Source organism: Mesoplodon mirus (genome assembly GCF_964341445.2).
Source record: "Mesoplodon mirus genome assembly, chromosome: 3".
NCBI classification, from domain to species: Eukaryota; Metazoa; Chordata; class Mammalia; order Artiodactyla; family Ziphiidae; genus Mesoplodon; species Mesoplodon mirus.
Genome location: NC_138978.1, coordinates 145,308,940 through 145,335,081, shown reverse-complemented (window position 1 = coordinate 145,335,081; position 26,142 = coordinate 145,308,940). Strand labels below are relative to the sequence as shown.

At 43.7% G+C, this 26,142-nt stretch overlaps 1 protein-coding gene across 2 annotated transcripts in view; it reads left to right on the top strand.

Moving 5' to 3' along the window:
- HHAT (hedgehog acyltransferase) overlaps window positions 1-26,142 on the top strand; it is a 364,249-nt gene that overhangs the window by 190,741 nt on the left and 147,366 nt on the right. For both annotated transcript variants that reach the window (XM_082612886.1, XM_082612885.1), the window contains exon 9: window positions 18,881-18,916. In XM_082612886.1, coding sequence (XP_082469012.1) covers window positions 18,881-18,916 — 36 coding nt within the window. The remainder of the gene's footprint in view (window positions 1-18,880; window positions 18,917-26,142) is intronic.

Sequence of the window (26,142 nt, the reverse complement as noted above, 5' to 3'; positions counted from 1 at the left end):
CATCCCCCAGCTGCCCTCTCAGGGCAGGGCCCCCATCCTCTCCCAGACACCCCATTGCCCCTGCGGAGGACAGGCCTATCCTGCCAGGGACTCAGGTGCGTTACCAAAATAAAAATGTCTTCAAGTGGGAAAGTTTTGTGTGGGTCCTTTTTCTTTTCCTCCCCCAAATTCAGCTACTGGATGAAATCTATAGGAAGGTAAGATGATGGGATCAATTTGAACCATTTAAGCTCATGGTTTAATTGCATTGAATAAGGCAGAGTTGGCAGTGGCGATCCTTAGTCTGTCCTTTCATAAAATCTCAGTAAACGTGGACGATGGTGATTTTTAATAATAACATTAAAATTTGCTTCTCCTAGGCACCATGCTGCACTCTTCACATATGGTGGTAAGAATCCACTGAGTTTGGTACTGTTAACTACTGTTCCCAGTTTATGGGTGAAGAAATTGAGGTTGTATCTCCTGTTTAAATTCCCAGAGGTAATGGTAGCAGAGGCACTATTTGAATGTAGGTCTACCTGATTCTAAAGCCTTTGTTCTGAACCACTACAGTACTTAGCTTCACAAGAAAGCTTGGCCCAGCCAAATGTTTTCAAACTGGACTGATTTACTACCTTTAAGAAGACCTATTTGGTGCATTATGAGAAGTTGCATAATTAATTTAAATGTGTGTATATATGTTATGGAGAGAACCCAAGACAGCAATTGGGCTGATGTGGGGATTAAATTATCCAGGGGATCATTCAGATCCTCCCTTCCTTTCTGCTTGTGCCAACAGCCTGTGTGTGGAAACCTAGTTATTCTTATGACGTCCTCCCCCAGTGAAATGGGGGGTGAGTAGCCTGAGATGTAAGCTTTGATTCCAAGAGCCTGCCAGATGCTGTCCTGTAGTAACCTCCCTACCAGGCAGAAGTGGTTTGGAAGCCTTGACACCTGTGGGGAGCATGTACCATTAGACATCCTGCCTCATTGCCACTCCCACAGAGCTAGTCACAGAATAAATGATTTCTAAATTGTGACTTGAAAGTTCTGAGAAAGGCCCTTGCTCTCAACTCTCTTATCTTCAGGTTGATGTTATGCTTGAAATCCCACCATAGAGATTCATTCCTTGAGGGTAAAGGCTATCTTTCTGTTAAAATACACACACCTTTCCCTCAACAAATGACTGGATAAGCAAAATGTGGTCTCTCCATACAGTGGAATATTATTCAGCCATAAAAAGGAATGAAATACTGATACATGTGACAACGTGGATGAACTTTGAAAACATTGTACTCATTGAAAGAAACCACATATTGTATGATTCTATTTATAGAATCAGGAAATACCCAGAAGAGGCAAATCCATAGAGACAGATTTTAGATTAGTGGTTGCCTAGGGCTGGAAGGAGCAGAGAATGGGGAGTACAGGATTTCCTTTTGTGGTGATGAAAAATTCTGGAACTAGATAGTGGTGATGCTTACACAGTATTGTGAATGTACTGAATGCCACTGAATTGAACACTCTAAAATTACAGTGGTGAATTTTATCATACACACACACACACACACACACACACACTCCTGCTCATTTAATAGATGGGTTAAGAGTAGTTATCTTTTCATTGTTCCCTCTCTCAGGGGAAATCATTCAATCTTTCACCATAAAGTATGTTGTTAGCTGTAGTTTTATTTCAGAATTGCCCTTTGTCAAGTTTAAGAAGTTCACTTCTATTCTTAGTTTTCTGGGCAGTTTTATCGTGAAGGATGATTGATTTTTTTTCAAATGCTTTTTCTGCATCTATTGAGTTGATTATTTGATTTTTTTTTTTTTTTTTTTTGCCATACGCGGGCCTCTCACTGCTGTGGCCTCTCCCGTTGCAGAGCACAGGCTCCAGACGCACAGGCTCAGCGGCCATGGTTCACGGGCCCAGCCGCTCCATGGCATGTGGGATCTTCCCAGACCTGGGCACGAACCTGTGTCCCCTGCATCGGCAGGCGGACTCTCAACCACTGCGCCACCAGGGAAGCCCGCCCCCTCCCTTTTTGACCCCCAAGTAACTTTTCTGCACATTTGTAGTTGGGGAGGTCTCCTTAACCTCAGGAGTGGGCATCTTATCTCTTTACTCCAGCAGAACTCAGCTCCTCCCATTAACTTTGTCCTTGGAGTGTCCAGGGAAAACAAAGCTCCAATTTTACTCCACTTGACAAACACCAGCTGTTGGATATGCTAAGTTTGAAACTTCTTTTAGACATCCAACTAGAGATGTTTTAAAAACACAGGGAGATGTGTGGGTCTGGAGGATAAGAGGGAGGTCTGGGTCGGAAATACCAATTTGGGAGTTTTGGGCATACAGATAGCATTTAAAATTTGGATATAGGATGGCGGGACTGCCAAAACAATGAATATATGGGGACGAGAAGAGGAGCGAGGACCAGTGAGCCAAGGCTCTCTGACCTGACAGGTTGGAGGTCGGCAAAGGCATCTGAGAAGGAGCAGCCAGTGAGTGGTGAGGAAAACCAGGACAGTGTGGTGTCTGGATGACTAAATGAAGGGCAGGGGAGATATTGATATGATAGATTACAAACAATATCAATATAATCATGTGTAACAGTTAAGATGAATATGTAATAAATACTTCATATAAATACAAATAGATTAGAAAGTATATGTAATGGATTACATCTGGGGGAATTACCAGGAATCAGAACAGCTGGGTGTTGGGCTCAGTTCTCTTGTTCTTAGTATTTTGACTCTAGACAATTTAAATAGCTATTTTGAGCAACATTTTTTTACTCATCTGGAAAGTGGGGATTTTAATCCTGGTCTTACTATCAGAGTTATTGTGAGAATCAGTTGAAATAATTGATATAGATATGGTTTGTTAGCACATACTCCCTCTCTCATATCTATATTCTCTATCTCTATCCATATACACACATGTATATATGCATGTATACTTATATGTGAATATATGCATTTATGGGATTCCAGATATTTGATATATTATTAATGTCTCATGAACACTCAGGTTTATGACCTATTGGTGGGTCATAATCATTTTGGTGGGTTGCAGACAGCATTTTGAAAAATAGAATAGAAAACATCACTATGAATTGCTCAGAGTAAAGGTAAGTCAGATTTCTTGAAACTCTCTGTTTCAGTTATATACCTGTAGTAGTTATCTCTTCCTATGCAACAAATCAGCCCAAAACTTAGCAGTTTAAAACAACAAGCATTTATTATTTCTGAGGGTCAGTGGCTTCCCAGCTGGATGGTTTGACTCAGGTTGAAGACAAGCTGTCCTCCAGGGCTGTGGTCATCAGGAGACTTGACTGGGCTGGAGGAACCACTTGCAACCACTCTTGTGCCCATTGGCTGGAGGCTCAGCTCCTGGTCATGTGGGTCTTTCCTTAGGGCTACTCATGACATCGTAGCTGGCTTCCCCCAGGGCACATGACCTGAGAGAGAGGGCAAGAGAGCATCTCCAAGACAGAAGCCACAGTCTTGTTTATAACCTCCTCTCGTCACGTCTGCCATGATTCTCTTCTATTCCGTTAGTCACACAGACCAATCCTGGCACAGTGGGAACTATACAAGGGTGTGATGCCAGGAGGCAAGGGCCGTTGAGGACCACATTGGAGCCTGGCTACCACAAGCTCTCTAGATATTTGTGAATACTGGGTTGAGATATAAACTACATTTCTTAATGTGGGTCATGTGAAAAAATGTTTAAGAAACACTGCTCTACGATGTCTCATACTGTGTGCCATTGGACAGAGGTGTACATTAGCTGGCAGAAGCCCATTTAAGAAGCTCCGCTCTTTTATACCCATGGTTAGTTACCAGTGACTTTCAGACCATGAATGTGAACACCAGTGATTTTTGCAATGAAACAATACAACTGAAGTCTTAAAGAGCTGTGTGGGTCTGTTTATCCTTAAATAAAATGAGCCTGTGCTTGTGTCCTTTCCTGGTCCCCCATCTGATTTCTGTAGTGCTGCATCACTTACCCATCTGGTCATCTGCCAACACATCTGCTGTTTGTGGGTTCTCACTTCAAATCTGTGGCCATATTTTATGCCAACTGTGTGACTTGTTTCATGTATCTTGTGGAATATGATATCTGGGTTTGTGATAGTAATTATACTTTCTGCCTTTTTTTTTTCCTGTTTGCTTATTGGCCTGTGGGTGTGGTCTGAGTAATGAGCTAGTGGGAAATTTTACCTGTAGATAAAGGGGTTTACCTGTAGATAAAGATGTAGGTTTATAATTAAACTTTTATATTTTGTGAAGAAGGCTTATTACATACATAACAATGTGCCCTATTTAAAGGACTCTTATAGAATATTTATAGCTGTGACTTTTAATATAGCTTAATATACCCTCTGTGAAAAACAAACCTGTTTTAGCTTTCCTAGCCGATTTTTAAAAAAATTAACGCTAAGTGACTGAAAAAGAACAAATGATCTTTGAAGCACTAATAGACTCTAAGCGGGCTAGGAAGTCTCTAGTTAAACGGTTAAGAGACCAGTGGAAAGCACAACACTAAGTAAAAAAATATGGCCATTGGCTTTTAACTTAAAACTCTGGGAGTTTCAAAATGGAGTAGTTTCTTAGGGGTAAAGGGAGTGCTACCAATTAATTGGAAAACAGCTGTTTTACAAGAAGCCTTGTGGTTTGCTGTTTACTGTTTGTGCTTCAGAATGCTCATACTGCTTCTCAGCCCTGCAACCATAGGTTTTTTCTGACTTGTTGAGATCTTGTGACTGAGGGCTTTTCTCCTTCACAAGTTGCAGGGGAGGATCAGAGGAGGACTGTTATTCTCAGCAGGCTCCCAGGGACAGAGAGGCCCATTTGGTTCTCCAAGAGGAGCTCTCCTAGCGATCTGGGCTTACTGTATTTTTTATTTGTGTATTAGTTGCCTCCCTAACCAGTAAACTCTTACAAGCAGACACTGTCCTCAGCACCTGCCAGTAACTGGCCCAAGGCAGGGACTAGACACACATTTGTTGAAGGGAGGAAGAAAATTCTTTATTCTGTTGAATGGGTTTATGTTTAGTAGAACAAGGTTTGTGGTACAATATGCATATGATGCTACTTTTTCTCAGTGTTTCTATTAAGTGTAGTAAAATTTAATTTTCCCTGAAATATGTGAACTTTAAAATGTTGAAGACTCTTTACAATATCATTTTTCTTTCTTGAAGTAAGATCTTTTTTTCCTTTGAAGCCTATCTCATTCTCGGTAACATTCAATGGCAGAAGGGCTTAATTTTCATAATGCAGACGTGGCCCACTGACAGTGTGAGTGAGCAGGTCGAGGACTGCTGAGCTAAAGAACTGAAGGTCTCTTGAGGTTCAAAGCTGTGTACATCCCTGAAGGCCAGAGTCCTTGTGGACCAGGCAGCATCATCAGTCGGCTGTATGAGATGACTTCCTCTCTATCCATGTTACTGAACCAAACTTGGGTACTCTCCCCACATGCGCAGTAAAGCCAATCTACTGACATTGGGTTGTGGTGAAGGAAAGTGCAGCGTTTATTGTAAGGCGCCAGACAAGGAGTCCTGGAAAGCTAATGCTCGAAAAGCCCAAACTCCATGCGATGGGTTTCAGCAAAGCATTTTTAAAGGCAAGGTGAGGGAGGGTATTTCTAGGTCATGTGATCAACTCGTGTCCAATTCTCTGATTGGTTGATGGTTAGGTAACAGGGTGGCGTCACAGGGGTTAACATTATCCATCTTTAGGCTCTAGTAGGCCTGGAGACTATGTGCTCATGGTCATCAAGTAGTTAACTTCCATTTGGTGGGGTTTTTCTGCATCTGTAAAACAACTCAGGAAATGTGCATCAGATACTGTTATCTAGGTACTTCAGAGAGGAGTGAAAGCAGAGCATATGAGGGGAGGGGGCTGTCCCTGGAAGGCCCCATAGGGTCCTGCTTGGTTACATCCAGAACACGGAACAAAGGACCACTAATGAGGTTGACGTAGGCTTGGCCCACTGACCTGGCTTTGGCATTATAACTATGAAAAACAAAAGCAAATGTCTGCATGATGGTTTGTGAAAAGTCAAGAGCTTTTGTGTGTATTAGCTCTCTGCCTTGCTGTCTCTTGAGTTTTCCTCGCTGGCTGTGCTGGGCTGATCAGTCCCATGCAGTATGTCCTGTCTGGTTTGCATAAGACCTTCTGTGTCATGCTGCTTTAAGCCTCAGATCTTGCGCCGTGATACAGCCCTGCAAAGTCTCAGCCTCATCTGTGTCCCTCTGCTCCCTGCTCCCCATTCCCTATACCTGTATCTGCTTTATTGCGATGTGAGTTATTTTCCCTTTGCCAAAGGTTGCTGTGTAACCTCTTCTATTTTTTTCTTCTGAATTTCAATAAAGAGAATTTGATAGAAAGTTGCAGAAGGAAAGATAGTCATATTCACTTTGATTAGGTGGAGCCATCTAGGTAAAAGAGATGCCTAAGGAGAGACTAAGAAATTTTGCTAGTAATTAGCATAGGAGAGGCCACAAAGACTTGGAGACCCATTGTTTTAAAACCGTGCAACTCTGCTTACATCTTGGACAGTCAAGTAGGGAATAAATAGCAAAGGGGCATTCTTATCAATGTTCCCATATATAATTAGTATGAAAATACAACTGAAGAGGCAAAGGGTACAAATTAGTGAGAATTGACACTAATATCAAATTTATTTATAAAATTTATTATCAAGTATCATTTTTATTTATAATGATATATATTTCATTTTTTTGAAATTCCAATTATGATAATGAATCGTTTGTTTCAGTATAAAAAAGAGGAAGAACCTGTGTGCCTCACCCCAGTTAAACATACTTGAGTCTTATTTCTGTCTTTTCAAACCTATTGGCCTTAGATTATTAATAGTGGCAGAACCAAATGTTTGACTGTCCCAAGGAGTGAAACTAGATCATTGATGATCATGTGATGCAATTTTTCAGACCATAATGAACAGCTTCATCAGGCACATGGCATGAGTGATCACTCATTGTAATGTTGTATGCACAAGGGAAATGCTTTATGGTGGAACATGATTTTAATCAGATGACTGATTGTAAATATGCATGTACAGGGAAGACTTTTCAACTTTTAAGACTGTGTTAACATTTGCTCTGTGTTAAATCCCTGTGCTTTGGTGGCATTTTAGGGATAAGTATTGACTTGTTTAATTGCCTAGTTCCCAATCCCAACCTTCTGAGGCCTGACCTACTTTGTTGAGGTTCCTGAAACACTGAGTATCTTGGGTCCAGTTTACTTTATAAACAGAAGCTGAGGCCCATGTCTCTATATATCTTCCCTGATGGGGGAATAAAAGGCAAAGATCAGATGTTCTCATTCTCTGTTTGGAGATAATTCGGTAGTCAGGTTGTCAGGGGCAACCTGGGCAGAAAGGTCAGCAGGGCCGTATCAGCAATTCCATGGGGGTATGTTTTCTCTCCTTTTATCTTATTGCTTCTGGTTGCCTTCTGGGCATCATCACTGCAAGTGCTGCCTGGGAGAGAGAAGAGTACGTCTATCACCATCTCCTATGGCTCTGGAGCCAACTCTCCTCCTACTCAGCAATATTTTAGATTCCAGCCCATAGTGATGTTCTGTGGGGGTCCTAGTAACTGGCTTCCAGGGGGAGGAGCCTAAGTACCGTGGAATTGACATGCTGCCTAGATGGCACTTCCCACCCCAGATGGGCCAACTTCTATTTATCCTACAAACCCCAGCTAGAACATTACCTCCTCTGGGAAGCCCTTACTGCATGCCTCCCCTGCTGTTATAATGTAAATACCTGTTTCGTGAGCGGCTGGACACTGTGTTTGTTTTTTGGGGTTTTTTTTTGGTTTGTTTGATTTTTTACAAGACCCTGTCCATCCCATCAGTAGGTGCTTTAATTTTATTAATGTGAGGAGACCCCCTCTTCCATAGTCCTACCTCAGCAATTAATATCCCCTATTACTATGTTTCAGGTGTCCAAACCCAGTGTATTCTTCTTAAGAATAAAAAAAAAATCTGTCCTAGTCCAGAAATTACAAACACAATCTTTTGATAAGCATATCTCATTTGATTTATAATATATGTCACTTTAAAAGCCCTGAATTTTTCTTTTCCTGTCTTGCCTCTAGGTTTTTCTGACCATTTTCTTTCTTTTTTTGTTTTTTTAGATTCCATATATATGTGTTAGCATACGGTATTTGTTTTTCTCTTTCTGACTTACTTCACTCTGTATGACAGTCTCTAGGTCCATCCACCTCACCACAAATAACTCCGTTTTGTTCCTTTTTCTGGCTGAGTAATATTCCATTGTATATACGTGCCACATCTTCTTTATCCATTCATCTGTTGATGGACACTTATGTTGCTTCCATGTCCTAAAGCCCTGAATTTTTAAAGAGGAGATCTGAGTTCAAGTTGAAGTTGGGTTCCTTATTAACTATATAATTGTAGGCAAATCATTTAACCTTCATTCATGCATTTATTCATTCATTCACATATTTATTGAGCCTGTGGGCCAGGCCCTGTTAGGCACCCTGCATTGGCTTCCTTAGCTAGCAAATGGGCATAATATACGAGCCCTAATTTTCCTTACAGTTTGTTAAGAACTGTTTGTGACAGTGCTTTGTAAATGTAAAGCTCTATTGAGACATTATTTATTATTATTTTAATGGACAAGGACTTGTGCATTAGGAATAGAACAGAACAAAGAAGCAGAGAATTGCTTCTTTAGTAGAATTTGTTGTAGCCACATCAGAAAAGTGTTATGGACATATCAAAGTGCAACATCTGGGGTGGATCAGCCTTAATTCTTTTTTTTTTTTCTTCCTTGCTATCTCTACATTTGAAATATAATCCTGAGAACAAGAATCCCATTGGCTTAGCCTCGGTGTCTTTCCTATCCTCCTCAGGAAGGCAGAAACAGGAACTGACTACCTCACTAGAACTGGACACAGTGGGTGAGAGGGAGGTCCCCAGAAGGACGTCAGACTTCCCCCAAAATAAGCAAGCAAGCAAACAGAAGCAGCAAATGTCTACCACGTAACTCTTATCCATTTTTCTCTCAACGGATGACTTTGTCTCATACTCTGTTAAAAGACCTCCCTCTACTAATTCTGCTGGCTTCCGCACCCATCCCTTGGCACAGTGGAAAATTTCCCCCCAGATAAACCAAAAAAACCTCTTATCCTTCTGAAGCTATGACCTTCCCTTCTCCCCTTTAGGACCACACTGTATACCCAACATGGGAGTTATTTATACCCACTATCCCTGCTTCCTCTCCTTCCCATTCACTCTTCACTCTGGCCTGGCTTCCATTTCAGCCACTCAGTGAGACTGCGCTGGTCCAAGCTGCCAATGACCTTTCATGTTGACCAGTATGTCTAGTGGATAGTTTTACATGAAGAAATGAAAAGCAAGATGAACTTAGATCACCATGCACAAAAATTAACTTCAAATAGTTTAGTGACTTAAATATAAAAGCAAAATTTAAAGCTTTTAGAAGAAAACATAGGAGAAATATCTTCAAGACTGTGGGTTAGGCAAAGATGTCTTAGCCATGACACTGAAAGCATGACCCATAAAAGAAAAGTTGATAAGTTGGACATTTAAAAATTCAAAATTTTTGCACTTCAAAAGACAATTTTAAGAAAATAAAACGACAAGCTACAGACTGCGAGAATATATTTTCAAGTCACACGTTGGATAAAGGACCTGTTTCTAGAATGTACACAAGCGTAGGAACTTAGCTTTCTTGTTCACTGTTGTATTCTAAGCATCTTTTGCAGTGCATGACATTTGGAAGGGGCTCCATAAATATTTGTGGGATAAATGAATGAATATAAATAGCACTCATGCAGTTTGGAGAAGAGTTTTTAGGAACATAATAAAGACTGAGGAGGAGAGAAAATAATCTCGAACATTTGTAGAATGCACTTGTACCCACTACATTTATTCCTTTTTGGCACTGTAGGTATCATCATCTCCATGCCACAGTGAAGGAAACTGAGACATGCAGGGATGATTTATTTTTTTGCCTGAGGTCAAATTATATTAAGTGGGAGAGCCAGAGAGCAGACCTTGAATTTCTAATTCCACATAAAGAAACATGGGACGTGGTTTCCACTGTAGTTTAGGAAAGCTCTTCACTCCCAAGCCACTTATGCCTGGCACTGTGCCTTCTCTTCTTGTCTTTCTCCAACAGTATGAGATGTCCAGATCTCTAGGCTTTGGCGTTATTTTCTCAGGATTTTCTCCCTGATAATCTGATGGCAGACACACTTGTCTGATGCAGTGAAGAACTGTCATGTGAAAACCTGGCACTAGCTTTCGCTATGTTTGTTTTTGAGAATTTGTCCTCCCAGGGCTACAATTCTCATTGTCTACCTTCCCGTCAAACTGTATTTCACCAAACATGTTTTGGCTGCCAACTGGGATCTGACTGGCCTAACTTCACTTTCACTTTTCCCTGTTTTCCCCACATCACTTTCTGTTTGTGACTGTGCAGGCTCTAATCTCAAATTGATAGGCAGGTTAGATCCAGACTGGACCAGACTGTGGAAGAGCATAAGAAAGTGAGGGAACGGCATGCTGCAGACTCTATACACGTGACTTTTACAGGTGGCGATAGAGATGGTGTGACCTGATGCCAGTTATTATATGATGTCAACAGGAAGCCTGTTCTAAGTAACAATATCATGTCCTGAGCATTCTCAGAAAATAAAGATGCTGATTGAGGCCGAGAGGAGGGCGGTATTGTGACACTTTGAATAAATTAGAACTGGGGTCTAGGGGACCTGGACTGTTAAGCCTCAGCTCTGCTGCTCGTTGCGTAGTTGTGTTTCAAATTATTTCATCTTCCTTATCCTTTCTTTCCTAATCTGTCAAGTGAGGAGGTTAGAGCCGATAAACTTTAAGGTCTTTTTCACTCTTTGAAATTAAGTTAGGTAGCCCAACCAGAACTAGTCAGGGCTTCTTGAGTCTGGGTGTAAACTTTATTCTCCTAGTGATCTGATTTTGTTTTTACCTCCAGCCCTCTAAGTCAGTCTGCAAACTTCCCAGGTAGGAATGTGAGAGCTAAACTTTGGCAGCCCACTCATGGGATAAACAGGTCTGGAGATGAAAAACTGTGAGGATTGTACATTGAAGAAGGCGAGGCAAGGATTGAGATCTGAATATGGTACCTCACCAAATACTGCCCTGCATGTGTCATGCTAAGTGGCCATAACGACAGTGGTTCTAAACCAGCGGTCCCCAACCCCTGGGCCATGGACCACTACTGGTCTGTGGCCTGTTAGGAACCGGGCCACACGGCAGGAGGTGAGCGGCGGGTGAGCGAGCGAAGCTTCATCTGTATTTACAGCCGCTCCCCATCACTCACATCACCGCCTGAGCTCCGCCTCCTGTCAGATCAGTGACGGCATTAGGTTCTCACAGGAGCGTGAACCCTACTGTGAACTGCGCATGCGAGGGATCTAGGTTGCGCACTCCTTATGAGAATCTGATGCCTGATGATCTGAGGGGGAGCTGAGGCGGTGATGATAGTGCTGGGGAACGGCTGCAAATACAGATTATCATTAGCAGAGAGGTTTGACTGCACAGAGACCATAATAAATCAATTGCTTGCAGACATATCAAAACCCAATCAGTGAGTGGCAAGTGACAACAAGCTCAGGGCTCCCACTGATTCTGCAGTATGGTGAGTTGTGTAATTATTTCATTATATATTACAATGTAATAACAATAGAAATAAAGTGCACAGTAAATGTAATGCACTTGAATCATCCTGAAACCATCCCCCACCCCATCCCTGGTCCGTGGAAAAATTGTCTTCCATGAAACCGGTCCCTGGTGCCAAAAAGGTTGGGGACTGCTGTTCTAAACCATACCTCACTGATTATATGACATTTGCAGCTTCTGGCCACAGTTCATTGCTTTTTTTTTTTTTTTTTTTTTTTAAAACTCTAACACCCAACCAGCCAAGATCAGCCTGGGAGAGAGGACCAGGACCCCAAAAGGCAGGCAGCCTGGCAGAGCAGAACAGATCCTGGATCTAACTGTAGGCTCTGGTCTGAGTTCTGCCATGGACATGCTGTGTTGGCCTGACCCTTCCTTTTCTCAGAGGGGGTTCTCTGTGCTCTGTGAGTAAATGTAAGTGCACACCACTCTGGCAGGTGGTACGAACCTAATTTTGATGCACTGTGAGGCCCCAACAGGAACAGCAGTCAGAATCGTGATAAATAAACCGTCAGGGTTGCAATGGAAGCGTTAGCCCAGGCACAGTCTACTAATTTGCTCATGGTTATCAGACACGAGCTACTGCTATGGAAGTGAGGCTTCATACTTAGAGATGCTTCCTGAAAGTGACTGAAACAGGGAGTCGGAAGCCTGAGGCTAGGTGGCAGCTTTAAGTTCATCCATTCTGGTTTTCTATCTGATGGTTCAGTCTCCTCTAAACACCCTTTTAACCCATGCTTGAACTCGTCTTGTGATGGGAAATTCACTGCCTTGTTAGGATACTGCAGCTTGTTCCAAATTTCCCTCTCCTCTATCAAGCTGTTGCTGCTATCAGGTGATGTTCAGACAACAAAAATGTCCATGTCACATATGCACACAGGAGATTTCCCATTTTTATTTTCCTTAAGGAACCGGGAATAATAGGCACAGGACCACTGCTTCTTATGTCTGCTCATAAGGATATCTTGGTTTACTGTGAGCTGGTAGCTGTGAGAGATTACTTTCTTAAAAGGTGATCAGAATAATGGTGCTATAGTTTGGTAGGTATCTTATTTCAGCCCCATTTCTATCTGTGGGTATTTATTTTATGTATTTACATATAGTAATGAATGTGTTAAATAATTACTTTTGAGCATCTGCTGTCTGCAGTGTACTATGCTAAGTGCCAGAGCAGGCAGAGGCGTTGGTGCCTTATTACAGCACATCAGTCACACGTTGATTTGTGACCCATCTGGGTTCTTGGACTCTTTAATCAATAGAAATTGATAAGAGGCCAGACGAGACATTCAGGCAAGGCTTTATTGGGACTCCTGTTGCAGCACGAGGGGGCGAAAACAAGTAACAGGTTCCCTTGCTTGCTCCCGAGGAGGGGCCAGCTGGTCCCTTAAATGGGGTTAGGGTTGGGGCGGACCGGTGGGTTGGGCTGGAGGAGTGGCTTGAGTGATCTGTCCATCCCCTTGTGGGGCTCTGTGAGTGTGTGGGGGGAGGGGATCGTGTGCAGTGTCCTGCTTTTGCTCCAGGCACCTCAGAAGTGGCAGTTGGGTTTTGGCCTTTTTGTATCTTTTTTTTTTTTTTTTTTTTCTTTTTTTTTTTGCGGTATGCGGGCCTCTCACTGTTGTGGCCTCTCCCGTTGCGGAGCACAGGCTCCGGACGCGCAGGCCCAGCGGCCATGGCTCACGGGCCCAGCCGCTCCGCGGCACATGGGACCCTCCCAGACCGGGGCACGAACCCGTATCCCCTGCATCGGCAGGCGGACTCCCAACCACTGCGCCACCAGGGAGGCCCGCCTTTTTGTATCTTGTTCATAATTTTCCCCAGCTGTGCATGCATGCATTTATTTTTAGTCCCTTATAGTCTCTTTGTATTCTGTTGCTCAAGGAGACGTTTGTCCAGGTATAAGCATTGCAGCAAAGAGTCCCGGGTCCCAGGTCCCAACCTGTCTCAGATTCATCCAACAGATACTTACTGAGAATCTACTTGGTGGCTGCCTTTGGTTCTTGCCCTTAAGGAGTTTGCAGTTCACCGAGGGAGACAGTGTTTGATATTGATCACACTGTATTGAATTATTATTGACTTTGCCACCTCTTTACTAGACTCTGCTCTCCTTGAAGCGGGGGGTTATGTGCCATGCATTACTGAATCCCCACCACCTGGCACATTGTAGGCACAAGGTAAATATTTGTTAAATGGGTCAGTAGCTAAATGCATGAAGGGAAAAACACAGACTTTGGCATCTGGTGCTCTGAGCTAGGTCTTGACTTAGCAATTTGCCAGCTAGGTGGCTGGGGATAAGGCCGTGCAGCTTTATGAAATAGGGGCCTATTTTGCAAGGTGGTTGTGAGGATTAAAAGAAAGAATACACAGATTGCCTAGCAGTGCCTGGCATACAAATCTAAAAAAAAAATAGTATTCTCTTCCTACTCTAGCTCCCTTAAGGCACCTTTTCCATCTATCCAGGAAAACCAAGGAGAACATATTTCTAGAGTTCACTGGTTTGCTTGTGTTTTGAAATTAAAGACAAAGCCCCACAGGGGAGACCCCACCCCGAACCCTTTGGAAGGAGCCCAATTCAGCTTTTCCATGGTATAGAGGAAACCCAGAGTGTCACTTGAGGAAGATGAAGTTCTGGAGATGGATGGTGGTGATGGTTTTACAACAATGTGAATGTACTTAATGCCACTGAACTATACACTTAAAAATGGTTAAAATGGTAAATTTTATGTGATGTATACTTCACCACAATAAATTAATACAAAAAAAAAAAGAAAAAAATATTGCTGTGACTTACAGCTCTCACAACGTGGGCCATTTTTAAGTGTAACTAATCACCGGGCCATCCTCATTCCCTTAATCTTCATGTGGGTCACCAAGCACTATTGAGGTGGTAGTTCCCTAAGAAGCCAAGACTTTGAGGCTGCTTGGTTTGAAATTGAGTGATAAGAGGCGCTCACACCTATTTTGCAGGTTATGTTTCCCTTCCCTTTATTTGCTCCACCCTGCATGAGTCTGTCAACAAGTCTTTTTGACTCTACACAAAATCCTGCTGGAATCCGTCCCTGTCTCTCCTCTCTTGTTTCCGGTATTTCCATCTGGGGGCTGAGCCCCCATCATCTCTCACCTGGACTGCAGTGGCTGTTTAAGTGGTCTCCCTGCCCTGCTGCTTCTCTGACCATCCATTCTCTTCAGGACACCCAGAGTGTTCTTTTTAATATGCAAACCAAAGCATGCCACAGCTCTACCGCTGGAAGAATGAAATTTAAATAAAGGAAAAAATACCACTCCTCTGTTCCTATCAGTGTTAAATTAAAACCCAAACTCCTTATCATGCTTGCACAGTCCTTTCAGATCTGGTCCCTGCCCCCCTCTCCCAACCTCTGCTGTCCCCGGCTCCCCTCGCTCACCATTCTCCAGTCACGCTGGCCTTCTTTCTCCATCTCTCACCTGCCCCATTCCTTCCCAACCTGGGCCCTTTCTCTGGATGTCCTACTGCCTGGAACACTAGATCCTCTGATCTTTGCATAGCTGGCTCTTTCTGACCATACAGATCTCAACCCAAATGTCACCACCTCAGAGAGGCCTTCCGGGAGTGCCTGTATGGCCTGTCCCTCTGTGCTGTCACTGTGTGTGCATTCTCTGCCCTCTGATGTTATCTTCTGTATATAAGTGCTTATTTGTTGTTTACCTCTTCCACCTAGAATGTGAGTGCCATGAGAAGTAGGTGCCTTGTTATGTTACCCTCCCCTGCATCCTCAGGACTAGACCAATGCCTGGCCCATAGAAGGCCCAGATGGAATATCTGTTGAATGGATGAATATCAGATGAATTAATGCAGCAAAGGATAAGATATGTTTACCTATGAAATAGTTCTGTTTTTGTCCTCTTACATTTTTCCTGTCACGTTTTCTGATGCAAATCCCCATCCCACCCTCACCTTGACCATCTCCATTCTACTTGTTTCCAGGTAATTATTAACCCTTTATAGCAGGGGTCCCCAACCCCTGGGCCTCGGGCCAGTAGCAGCCCATGGCCTGTTAGGAGCCCGGCCGCACAGCAGGAGGTGAGCGGCTGGCGGGCGAGCGAAGCTTCACCTGCCTCTCCACATCGCTCGCATTACCGCCTGAACCATCCTGCCCCCTCGCCTGCCCTCCGGTCCGTGGGAAAATTGTCTTCCACGAAACTGGTCCTTGGTGCCAAAAAGGTCGGGGACCCCTTCTTTATACCATTCTCCATCCTAATAAGCTTGACTGTCACAAGGATGCTGAAAGTCCTCCACTTGTCCCAGCCTCAAATTCCATCTGCCACCAATCACACATGTATTAGAAGAAATAGTCTGAAACACAACCTGTGTCACAGTCCCTCACTTCCATACATTTAGACCCTTACTTTTAGGGCCGCCATAGCTGCAGGTGAAGCTGGGTGTACACTGGTGTGTATTGGTGTGCCAGTATGAGATGCTGGTCAGGAGCGGGGCAGGCAGGGTGAGGCTCCCCGTGCCCCCAGCCCTCACCCCCACACTCAGCTTCAAGGCTCTCTGTGGGACACTGATCCTCCGGCTCGCCTGCCTATGCCCCGAGCTTGGTGCTCGCCCCTCAGAGTTCCGGCCCTGCTGCCGCCTTCTCCAGGGCTCAGGCCCTGCCCGTGCCCTGGATTAAGTGGCCTCCCTTTCTGGGCTGCATTGTAAGACAACTTATGTCCTTCTTTTTAATGTGGCTTGCTTCTCCCGCTGAGTTATTGGGAATGGGGCTGCCGTTAAAACAACTCTTAAAAACTGGAGGAAAGGAGACTACTATTTATTGAGTACTCGTGGTGGACCAAGCACTGTGCTAAGCCCCGTATCTCTATTTTCTCGCTTAATTCGCATAACCTCCCTACGAGTAAGGGATCTCCATTTTTCCCAGTGGGGAAGCTGGAGCCCAGAGAATCGACACAACTTTCCAGAGCCTGGCTGACTCTAAGACCCGAGGAGGTAGGTGGTGCCTGCAGAGCCGGTGTGCTAGAGGGAGCGAAGCTGGTGGGCTTGCCCGGAACAGGGCAGCCACTTTGGGGGAAGCAGAGGTCAGGTGGAGGTGGAAAGGAAGCGCTGATTTAAAATCAACAGCCGTTTTCAATTAGTAATAATGAGGGGCAGTGAGAGCCTGTGCTTTTAGTGGGAGGAGCACGTAATTCGTGGCTGTCAGGGCTTAGTTTGACTCCCAGCCCTGTCCTCTCCTAGCTGTGAGCTCTGTGCCAGTTACTTAGCCTCTGCACTCTAGTTCCTTCACCGATAAATGGGGATGCCAGTACCTACCTCTCCGGCAACCACGTACGTGTGTGAGTACTGAACAGAGTAGTTGCCACCTTCTAGATGCTAAATGAATAACAATTTCTATGAATATTATTAGGTTTTTCATTATTGCTTCAGGGTCTTCTTCCCCTACCGCACCTCTGCACTGAGGGTCTCTGTGATTCCTTTCATGTCTGTTTCATCCTCTGATTCCTGTAACAGAGTCTGTTGCTGGTGTAATTGAAAAGACTGAAAAGACTGAAATCTTTCTTTTAATCCATACATACTTCTACCGCCCATATTGCTGTTCTGGCAAACATACAATTGCTGTCTGTCATATGAAGGTTTTACTTATGTGGCTGAGCAACGTAGCAATGTTTTGGTTGAGAGGAGAGATCATTTCTGTTTTGGTTTCTTTTTTTTTTTTTAATCTGTGTTAAATATGATTATAGGAATTGACCTTATCCAGGTCAATGTAAAATCAGCTGAAACAAATCAGCTATCCCTGCAGGTATATCTCCCTCTAGAGCTCTGTTCAGAGGCTTATGAGTAGATGGAATTTATGCACAATACCTTGACTTTGAGTTTCCCTGAATTATATAACTATTTCAGGTAAGTGATATAATAAATGAGGTACCTCGTATTTTGGCTTTGTTTCTTTATTCTCATCTACCCTGTGTCTATAATCTATAAACAGATGCTTGAGCGCATGAAAGAGTCTTGTCATTTAAAGGTATCCCACAAGGAATATTACTTAATATCTATAATCACCTGCTATATGTCAGGGATGGTGGGGTGCCAAGTAGGCTGAGATGTTCCAGGGAAAGGGCTAGGGTGGACCCTGATGCTAGGGACAGTCAGGGCCTGCCTGGGCAGTTGGACCTCACTCTAGGGGCAATTTCTGAGTCCACTGCTCACTGTCTCTAGGAACAAAAGTCCCTCGGGCTTTCCCCAAGCTGCTTGCTAACTGGGGAGGCCAGTCCAGTGGGTGGCACATAACCACCACCATCCAGGTGTTAGGAGTAGTGATTATACCTGGTGGGCAGCACCATCATGACTCGGGCTACCCAGTCTTTTTACTCACGGCCAGACCCAAAGGTGAGAGAAGGACACCAGCTAAGCGGGCAGAGGTTTAGGGGGAACAAGCGTGCTCATTAGGGCAACCAAGGCAGTCCCACTCATATGGACTGAGCCAGTCTGGTGGTGTCAGAGGGAGGCTGTGACTGAAGGGGTCCACTACCGTCCAGGGCCTTCTGGATGCTGGTGTGACGCCCAAGCACAATGCAGGCTCACCAGCGAGTGCGTGGAACTGCCTTCTCCCTTCCCTGCTAGAGTGGACCCGGATATGGGTGGGTCTTTCTCTCCTGCGAAAAGCTCCAGGGACTATGGCCAGGAGGAGATGGAAGAACAGAGCTGACCTTTCCCCACGCCTCTTCTTCCCTCTGGCCAGTGTGGATTCATGCTTTTAAATCATAATTTCATTTATTTTTGAGTAAGTGAACATCAGAGACAACTAGTGTTATAAAATGACTCCCCTTTTGGAAAAGTGATGAGGTTCACTTTTCTGGCTTCTGTTTCTAGAGAGAGAGAGTTTAGGCTTGCTGAGATACTTTTGCTCTCATGAAGCAGTGTCTCTGCATCAGAATCATCTGGCGGGCTTGTTAAATCTAACTGCTGGGCCTCATCCCCAGAATTTCTGAATCAGTGTGTGAGGGTGGGGACTGAGAATTTGCCCAGGGAATGCTGCTGTGGCTGCTCCAGGGGTCATACTTCGAGAACCACTGTCATGGAGTAATCCATATATTCACCATGTTCCAAATGTAAATGATATATTTTTGGTCAAGTCCACCACTGCTGTGAATATCTTCTATTGATATGCTTGTCTTTGTCTCCCTTCAACAGGTATTTTGACGTTGGACTGCATGATTTCTTAGTTAGGTAAGCCAATAGTTTTTATTTTAGGTATCATTGGAATAGCGTGTCTATTATGGAATACTGAGATGAAAATAAAATCCTTGTGAAATATCTTGATGAATAATGGCAACCATATATTTGACAAGAAAACACACTAGCACTGTTTTTTGTGCCTCACAGAATCACACAAGAATATCCTTTTTAAACAATCAAAGGAATTTACTTTTAAAGGGGTTTGTATCTGAAATGATAGTTACCCAACTATTGGGCTGCTAGAAAGACAAATAGAAGAGTGAAGAGGGGACTTTCCTGGTGGTGCAGTGGTTAAGAATTCGCCTGCCAATGCAGGGGACACGGGTTCGATCCCTGGTCCGGGAAGATCCCACATGCTGCGGGTAGCCCCTGCTCGCCGCAACTAGAGAAAGCCCGTGAGCAGCAACAAAGACCCAATGCTGCCAAAAATAAATAATGAAATAAATAAATAAATTTATTTAAAAAAGGAAAGTGGAGAGAGCCAGCTTGCATTCATACATTAAACAACGCTCTTGATCAGTTTTCCCTCCATTGAATTTAAGCTTTTTTTTTTTTTTTGCGATACGCGGGCCTCTCCGTTGCAGAGCACAGGCTCCGGATGCGCAGGCTCAGCGGCCATGGCTCACGGGCCCAGCCACTCAGCGGCACGTGGGATCTTCCCAGACCGGGGCACGAACCCATGTCCCTTGCATCAGCAAGCGGACTCTCAACCACTGTGCCACCAGGGAAGCCCCTAAGCTTTTTAAACTGAATCTACTAGTTGTTTCACAATCATGAAGATACAATCTTGTTCATAATTGAAAGAGATTACAGATGGCAGTTTATATCCTAGTATATTGGTGATTTTTACCAGAGTTGGCTTCTGGGGCATATTAATTCCAAATAGCTGTTAAATCAAACAGAGGTTAAATGGAAATATGCCAGAAGATTAACAGTGTTGGTAATAATATGCACGATATTTTTCCTGCTATAAACTTTGCTATACTTTTTAGATTTTTTATTATACTGAGCATGTATTTATTATTCTAATAATGGTAGAAAATGGTCATTAAAAACACCTATCAAAAATATATGTGGGGAGCAATAATGGTTGCTGAGGGACTATAAGCTAAGATCACAAGGAAACCAGACATCATGTAGTATGATTTACTTTCTGCAAATATGTAGCTCTAAATGCTAATTAATTCTGAGTCCACTAATAAACAGTATTGTAAATCACATGTGATTTCTGGGTAGATGTTATAGTAGTTCAGTTCTCCACAATTCATGGCCATCTCCCTGTGGTTAAGATGCTGTCTGAGGGGACATGTACATCTTTGGCATCACCTTGATCCTATACCAGCAGCATTTCCTCTGTGACAGATTGCATATGGTGGTGTTCTGAGCAAGGCCATACATACCTTGTCCTTTCTCTAGGTCTTTATGCAAGACTGTGCATGGAAATCTCCTTGGCCTACCCCAGACCCAAGGAATCTGGATTATCCTGGCTTTCTCCAGGATATCACACACAGAAGGCTGTGTGTAAATAGTTACCCTTGACACATCAAGGGTAAATGTATTTTAGTAGGAGGCTTAAAGGGCCAATGGTCATGGGAAAGGCAGGCATGAGAATTCTATATCTAAACTGATCAGAAAAACTGTCTGGGTGTACTTCAGGGAGTTGTTTGGATTTTTTGAGTTAATGTCTTTGGTACTTTATATTACTCCTGTGCTACTGTTCACATAATTGCTGTGGTAACTGCAAGTTTGTACTTTTCTTACTTTCTCTAGTAACTTTCTTGAGGGCAGGGAACACACCTCAGTCATCTTCCTATAATTAAACTGTATGGAATCAACCTTCAACAAACATTTGTGTATGGGAATGTAAATTGATACAGCCACTATGGAAAACAGTATGGAGGTTCCTTAAAAAACAAAAAATAGAACTACCATATGACCCAGCAATCCCACTACTGGGCATATACCCAGAGAAAACCATAATTCAAAAAGAGTCATGTACCACAATGTTCACTGCAGCTCTATTTACAATAGCCCGGAGATGGAAACAACCTAAGTGTCCATCATTGGATGAATGGATAAAGAAGATGTGGTACATATATACAATGGAATATTACTCAGCCGTAAAAAGAAATGAAATTGAGTTATTTGTAGTGAGGTGGATGGACCTAGAGTCTGTCATACAGAGTGAAGTAAGTCAGAAAGAGAAAAACAAATACCGTATACTAACACATATATATGGAATCTAAAAAAAAAAAAAAGGTCATGAAGAGCCTAGGGGCAAGACGGGAATAAAGACACAGACCTACTAGAGAATGGACTTGAGGACACGGGGAGGGGGAAGGGTAAGCTGGGACAAAGTGAGAGAGTGGCATAGACATATATACACTACCAAACGTAAAATAGATAGCTAGTGGGAAGCAGCCACATGGCACAGGGAGATCAGCTCGGTGCTTTGTGACTACCTAGAGGGGTGGGATAGGGAGGGTGGGAGGGAGGGAGATGCAAGAGGGAAGAGATATGGGAACATATGTGTATGTATGACTGATTCACTTTGTTATAAAGCAAAAACTAACACACCATTGTAAAGCAATTATACTCCAATAAAGATGTTAAAAAGAACAAACAAACAAGAAAACAAACATTTGTGTAGAAGTGACTGAATGAGTAAATGAATGAAATGAGGCAGAAAGGACACAGAGGGTGAGAGGATTAAGAAGAAGCTGTTCATTTATTCAACAGATAATTATTAAGCCTACCATGTGCCACTTCCTTGGTTCCATCTTGGGAATACCACGGTGAGGAAAATAGACATTTGATTTAAAGCTTTCCCTGAGCTCATCTCTTGCCAGCCTTGTGGTTTGAGCAACTTGAAGTGAGGAGGAGGGTGGTCTGCCTCTGGGACCCCTCCTCCCTGTCCTTCTGGGCTCCAACCATGTTTCCTATGTTGGGTGTGGAGGAGGCAGAGGGAAGGGTTAAGTGCCTCTAATGTAACTGGAACAGATACTGGGATGCCCTGGCCCTGGCAGGAGGCCCTTATGGGTGCGTGCTAGTAAGATGCTCAACTAGTCACCTTAATCGGTTGTTTTGTGAACCAAGCAGAAATGGGGCTTCTTTCTGCCCTGCTATCTTCCTGCAGTTTTCCTTTCTTTTACTCTGGTAGGGGCAGGACAGATCAACGTGCCCACTGTTATCCACTGTGGGAGTAAAAGTCTCCCCTTCTTGCAGGCATGCCCAGTCTCTGGATGAAGTCTCTTCATCCCCTCCCCCAACATACAGCAGCATTCTCCATTAAGCCAGGAACCTAGGGGCTCGAAGGAGTCTCTTCCTCGGTCCTCTTACCAGCTTGGGGATAGGGTGGGGCAGGGCGTGGGGTAGGGAGGTGGTTGGGGGAGCAGTCAGTTCTCCATCTCTTAGTAATCCCAGGATGGGGTGCAAACCCCTTTGTTTGCAGCTGTCTTTAGAAAATGGGTTCTTTCTGCTCCCAGTTTGGGAGGTCATGCCTGGTGGGGACTGAGCCCTGTTGATCTTTGGGCACCTTAGTGAGAACTGTTTCATCTGCATGTCAACCCCAGAAGCCAGTGGGGTTGAAGAAGGGTGTGGGCACAATGAAAGTGGGAGGTGAGGGAATGGCAGCCACAACTCCTTTAAGAAGTTAAGCTGTGATAGGGAGGAAAGAAAGGCATGGCAGCTGGTGGAGGAGGTGGTTTGAGTGGGGATTTTTTTTTTTTCTTTTTAATTGGAGGAGCTCTTGTATTTAGCCACCAGAAGGTCTTAAGTGCCCTTTAGACTTAGAGAAAGTGTTTTCAGTTGGGTGGAGAGAAGCAGCACACGATTGCCGGGAGAACGAAGAAGCAAAGCAGTGAATGGTGACTTAGTGACTCCAGTGGGCAATGGTGCTTTCTTGGAAGTATACCGCTGGAGAGCACCTTAGAGGTTGGAAGAATGTGGGGTCGTACTTGTGGGACCCTTCTTGTTCTGTGATGGCCGGGAGAAGAAAATATATTTCCCTTTGTAAAAGAGGAGATGTTGGAGAAATTGGCATAGTTTTTTTTTTTTTTTTAAATTAACTGCATTTATTGGCTACAGTAAACTCTTACCATGTACTCTGGGTTGTCACACTGTATTGAATGCTTAGCGTTTGGAAGGAAAGAAGCTGCAGCATGCCTGAAATTAATCAGCTGCATCTTTTACGTTGATGGAAGCAATGTCGACTTCTCTAGGATTACATCAGTTTCCACAAAGGCAAGAGCCCTATCTGTGATCTCAGCCTGCGCAACTGCAGGGAGGGACATGTTTCCTTTTAAGTTGTTGGAGTGCTTCACTGAGCTATGGGGCAGGAAGGCGCTGTCACGTTTAATGAAATGTGAGCATTTTTGGTATTGGCGTTTTATGATGACTGTGGGAAAACTCAGTGTGTTCAGTCCTGCATCTGATAGAAACCAAAGGGAAGACTTTCAGGAAACAGTAATCACAACTCACTTAAGAAATAGCCTCAGAAGAAGAGTATTGGCTGGAATTCTTAATGTGATGCTACAAAAGAAAAAGGAAAAAAGTGACCAATCTAGGAAAAGAGATTACAGAAGAAACCAGCTCTTTGATTTTAGATAACAGGATGGCTTGTTTAAATTTAGCTTAGTTAAGTTTTGTCAAGAAAGTAGAATTGACTAATGATGTTCGGTTTGATTCTTGCTGACCGAGGCATATTTCTTTTTACCCAGAATTGTAGCCAGCCCTACCCCTTTTATGAAAGGTATATTATAATTGCTTTGTACCTACCTCCCTGCCCCCTTCTAAGTTCCTCAGGTTGGGGAATCAGTTTAAGTAATACAGGATGCTCTCGTGACTTTTAAAAGAAAACCTGGAGACATCCCTCTTACATATTGTCTGAAAGATAAAATTTGTCAGTGTTTTTTTTTTTTAAACAGTTGCTCCTACGCTTATGCATGTAAAAAACAGGAAAATATTCACCTGTGTTTTCGTTTTATTTTCTGTATTGTTTATATTTACCTATTTAATCCATTTCAAATATTTCAAATAAGAATCTAACTTAAAAAAAATAGCAGGAATTCCTTGGTGGTCCAGTGGTTAAGTCTTGGTGCTTTCACTGCCGTGGGCCTGGGTTCAATCCGTGGTTGGGGAACTAAGGTCCCACAAGCCTCATGGCACAGCCAAAAAAAAAAAAGCAAAATAAATTTTCTTTACCATCACTTTCCCTTTTTATTCTAAAGTCCATGTGTGAGTGCATCAGAGCCATTACTTTTGTCCTTAGGAGACTGTTTTGATATCCTGTCAGGACCAGCAGAAGTGCAGTGTGGCAGTGATGCCATGGGTACTTCTTAGGCAAACAGAAAAAGGCAGTGAGCCTCAGGCATGGCCCTAAAGCTATTTGAGAAGCTCTCTGGAGTTAATACACTCATCAGAAGATAAATTCCTTTGCATAAGCAAACAGATTCTGCTTAGAGAATGTTCAGTATAGTGCAGATTCAATCCTGTACAAATGCTAATGTATCCATGAAACAGCACAGCTGTGCCCTTTTGAAGCGTGATTTTGTTCTGGTGAGAGAGAAGGTAGAATGGGCCAGCTGCTCACTTCTGCAGTGTCTTTTGCTCTTCTTCTGGAGGTTGATCCTGGGATCCCACCATGGTCTGGAGGGTCTTTGAATTGTCAGAGGGCAGCACATTTCAGTGATGTGTGAATTAATGGTTCACTGAATTCTGAAATAAGCCAAACGGTTTTTGGTTTTCCCTTAGTGACAAAACCAGCCCCACAACAGAACAGAAGCTTCATGAATCACAGGGTAGTTTTTCTCCACCTCTATTCTGAGCACCCTGAAGTTCACCACCACATTTGCTATAGTTAACGGTGCTGATAAAGAAGTCATTTGAAATATGTCTTGGATTGTGTGTTGTCCAAAATGTTCAAAAGAGTCTGCCTTGCATCTTTAAGAAGTCTAGTAGTCAAAAGCGAGATTCATTTCGGGCTGAAGGCGTCCTCCTGAGAAGGAGAAGGAAGAGTGCTGGGGATAAGCCTCTCTCTTTCCTGTGTCTCCTCAGGACAGTTGAGACCTGTTTAGGCTCTGAGCTGCTCTGGAAGCGGAGACATTGAGGAAGAATGTGGGCATTTAGTAGCTTAGAAACAACTTAAATACCTACTTGAAACCATTATGTGTGTGTGTGTGTGTGTGTGTATATATATATATATATATATATATTTATGCATGCATGCATGCATGCATGCATGCAGTTTGCGGGCCTCTCACTGTTGTGGCCTCTCCCATTGAGGAGCACAGGCTCCGGACGCGCAGGCTCAGCGGCCATGGCTCACGGGCCCAGCTGCTCCGCGGCATGTGGGATCTTCCTGGACCGGGGCACCAACCCGTGTCCCCTGCATAGACAGGTGGACTCCCAACCACTGCGCCACCAGGGAAGCCCTATGTATATTTTTATGGACAAATATAAAAGGAGGGAAGATAAAACCAATATGTATCTATATTTCAGCACACACAGAGGTGATAACCCAGAGGCCAAATACCTGATTTGTTACATAGGATTTTGAATTTGTTATTGTGTGACTATAACACAGAAGTCAACTTTTGTTTGTTTACGTAGATAATTTTTTAATAGTGGTATAAAAAGTAAATGAGCTGATTAAACAGCTGCCCCCACCTGAGGGAGCCTGAACTCTGCATTTCTGCCCCTGATTAGGCACTGCTGATCCCCTCTTAGTGGCAGTGGGAGGAGAGATGTGGCACTTGGGTCGGAGCCACCAAGTCCCCTTGGTCCCTGGCCACTGCAGACTCCTCTCCTTTGCAGGGACTGCAGCCTCCCAGCCTTCTTTTTAAAGCTTCCTTTCATTCAACTTGTGGAATATGAGACCAGCAGCTCATGAGCTGTGTGGTGTTCCAGTAACAAAGTGTTTTCAGTAAAAAGCGAGGAATATGTGCATGAAGAAAGCCAGATCCCAAAGGGGCCCCACAGAGGCAGGTCATAGGATGCAGGCAGGATGCTGAAGAGAAGGTGACTGCAACCACCGTTGCTCCCGGGCCCCGTCAGCTTCCAGATCCTGTTGAGTCTGTCTCCTCACCATCTCTCACATCACCCTTTCCTTTGTTTCTGGAGGAAAGATACGCACCTTTGTCAGTAATTTGGGCTTCTTACCTCATAGGGCTGTAGTGAGGTTTAATACTATATACAAAACACTTAGCTCCGTGCCTGGA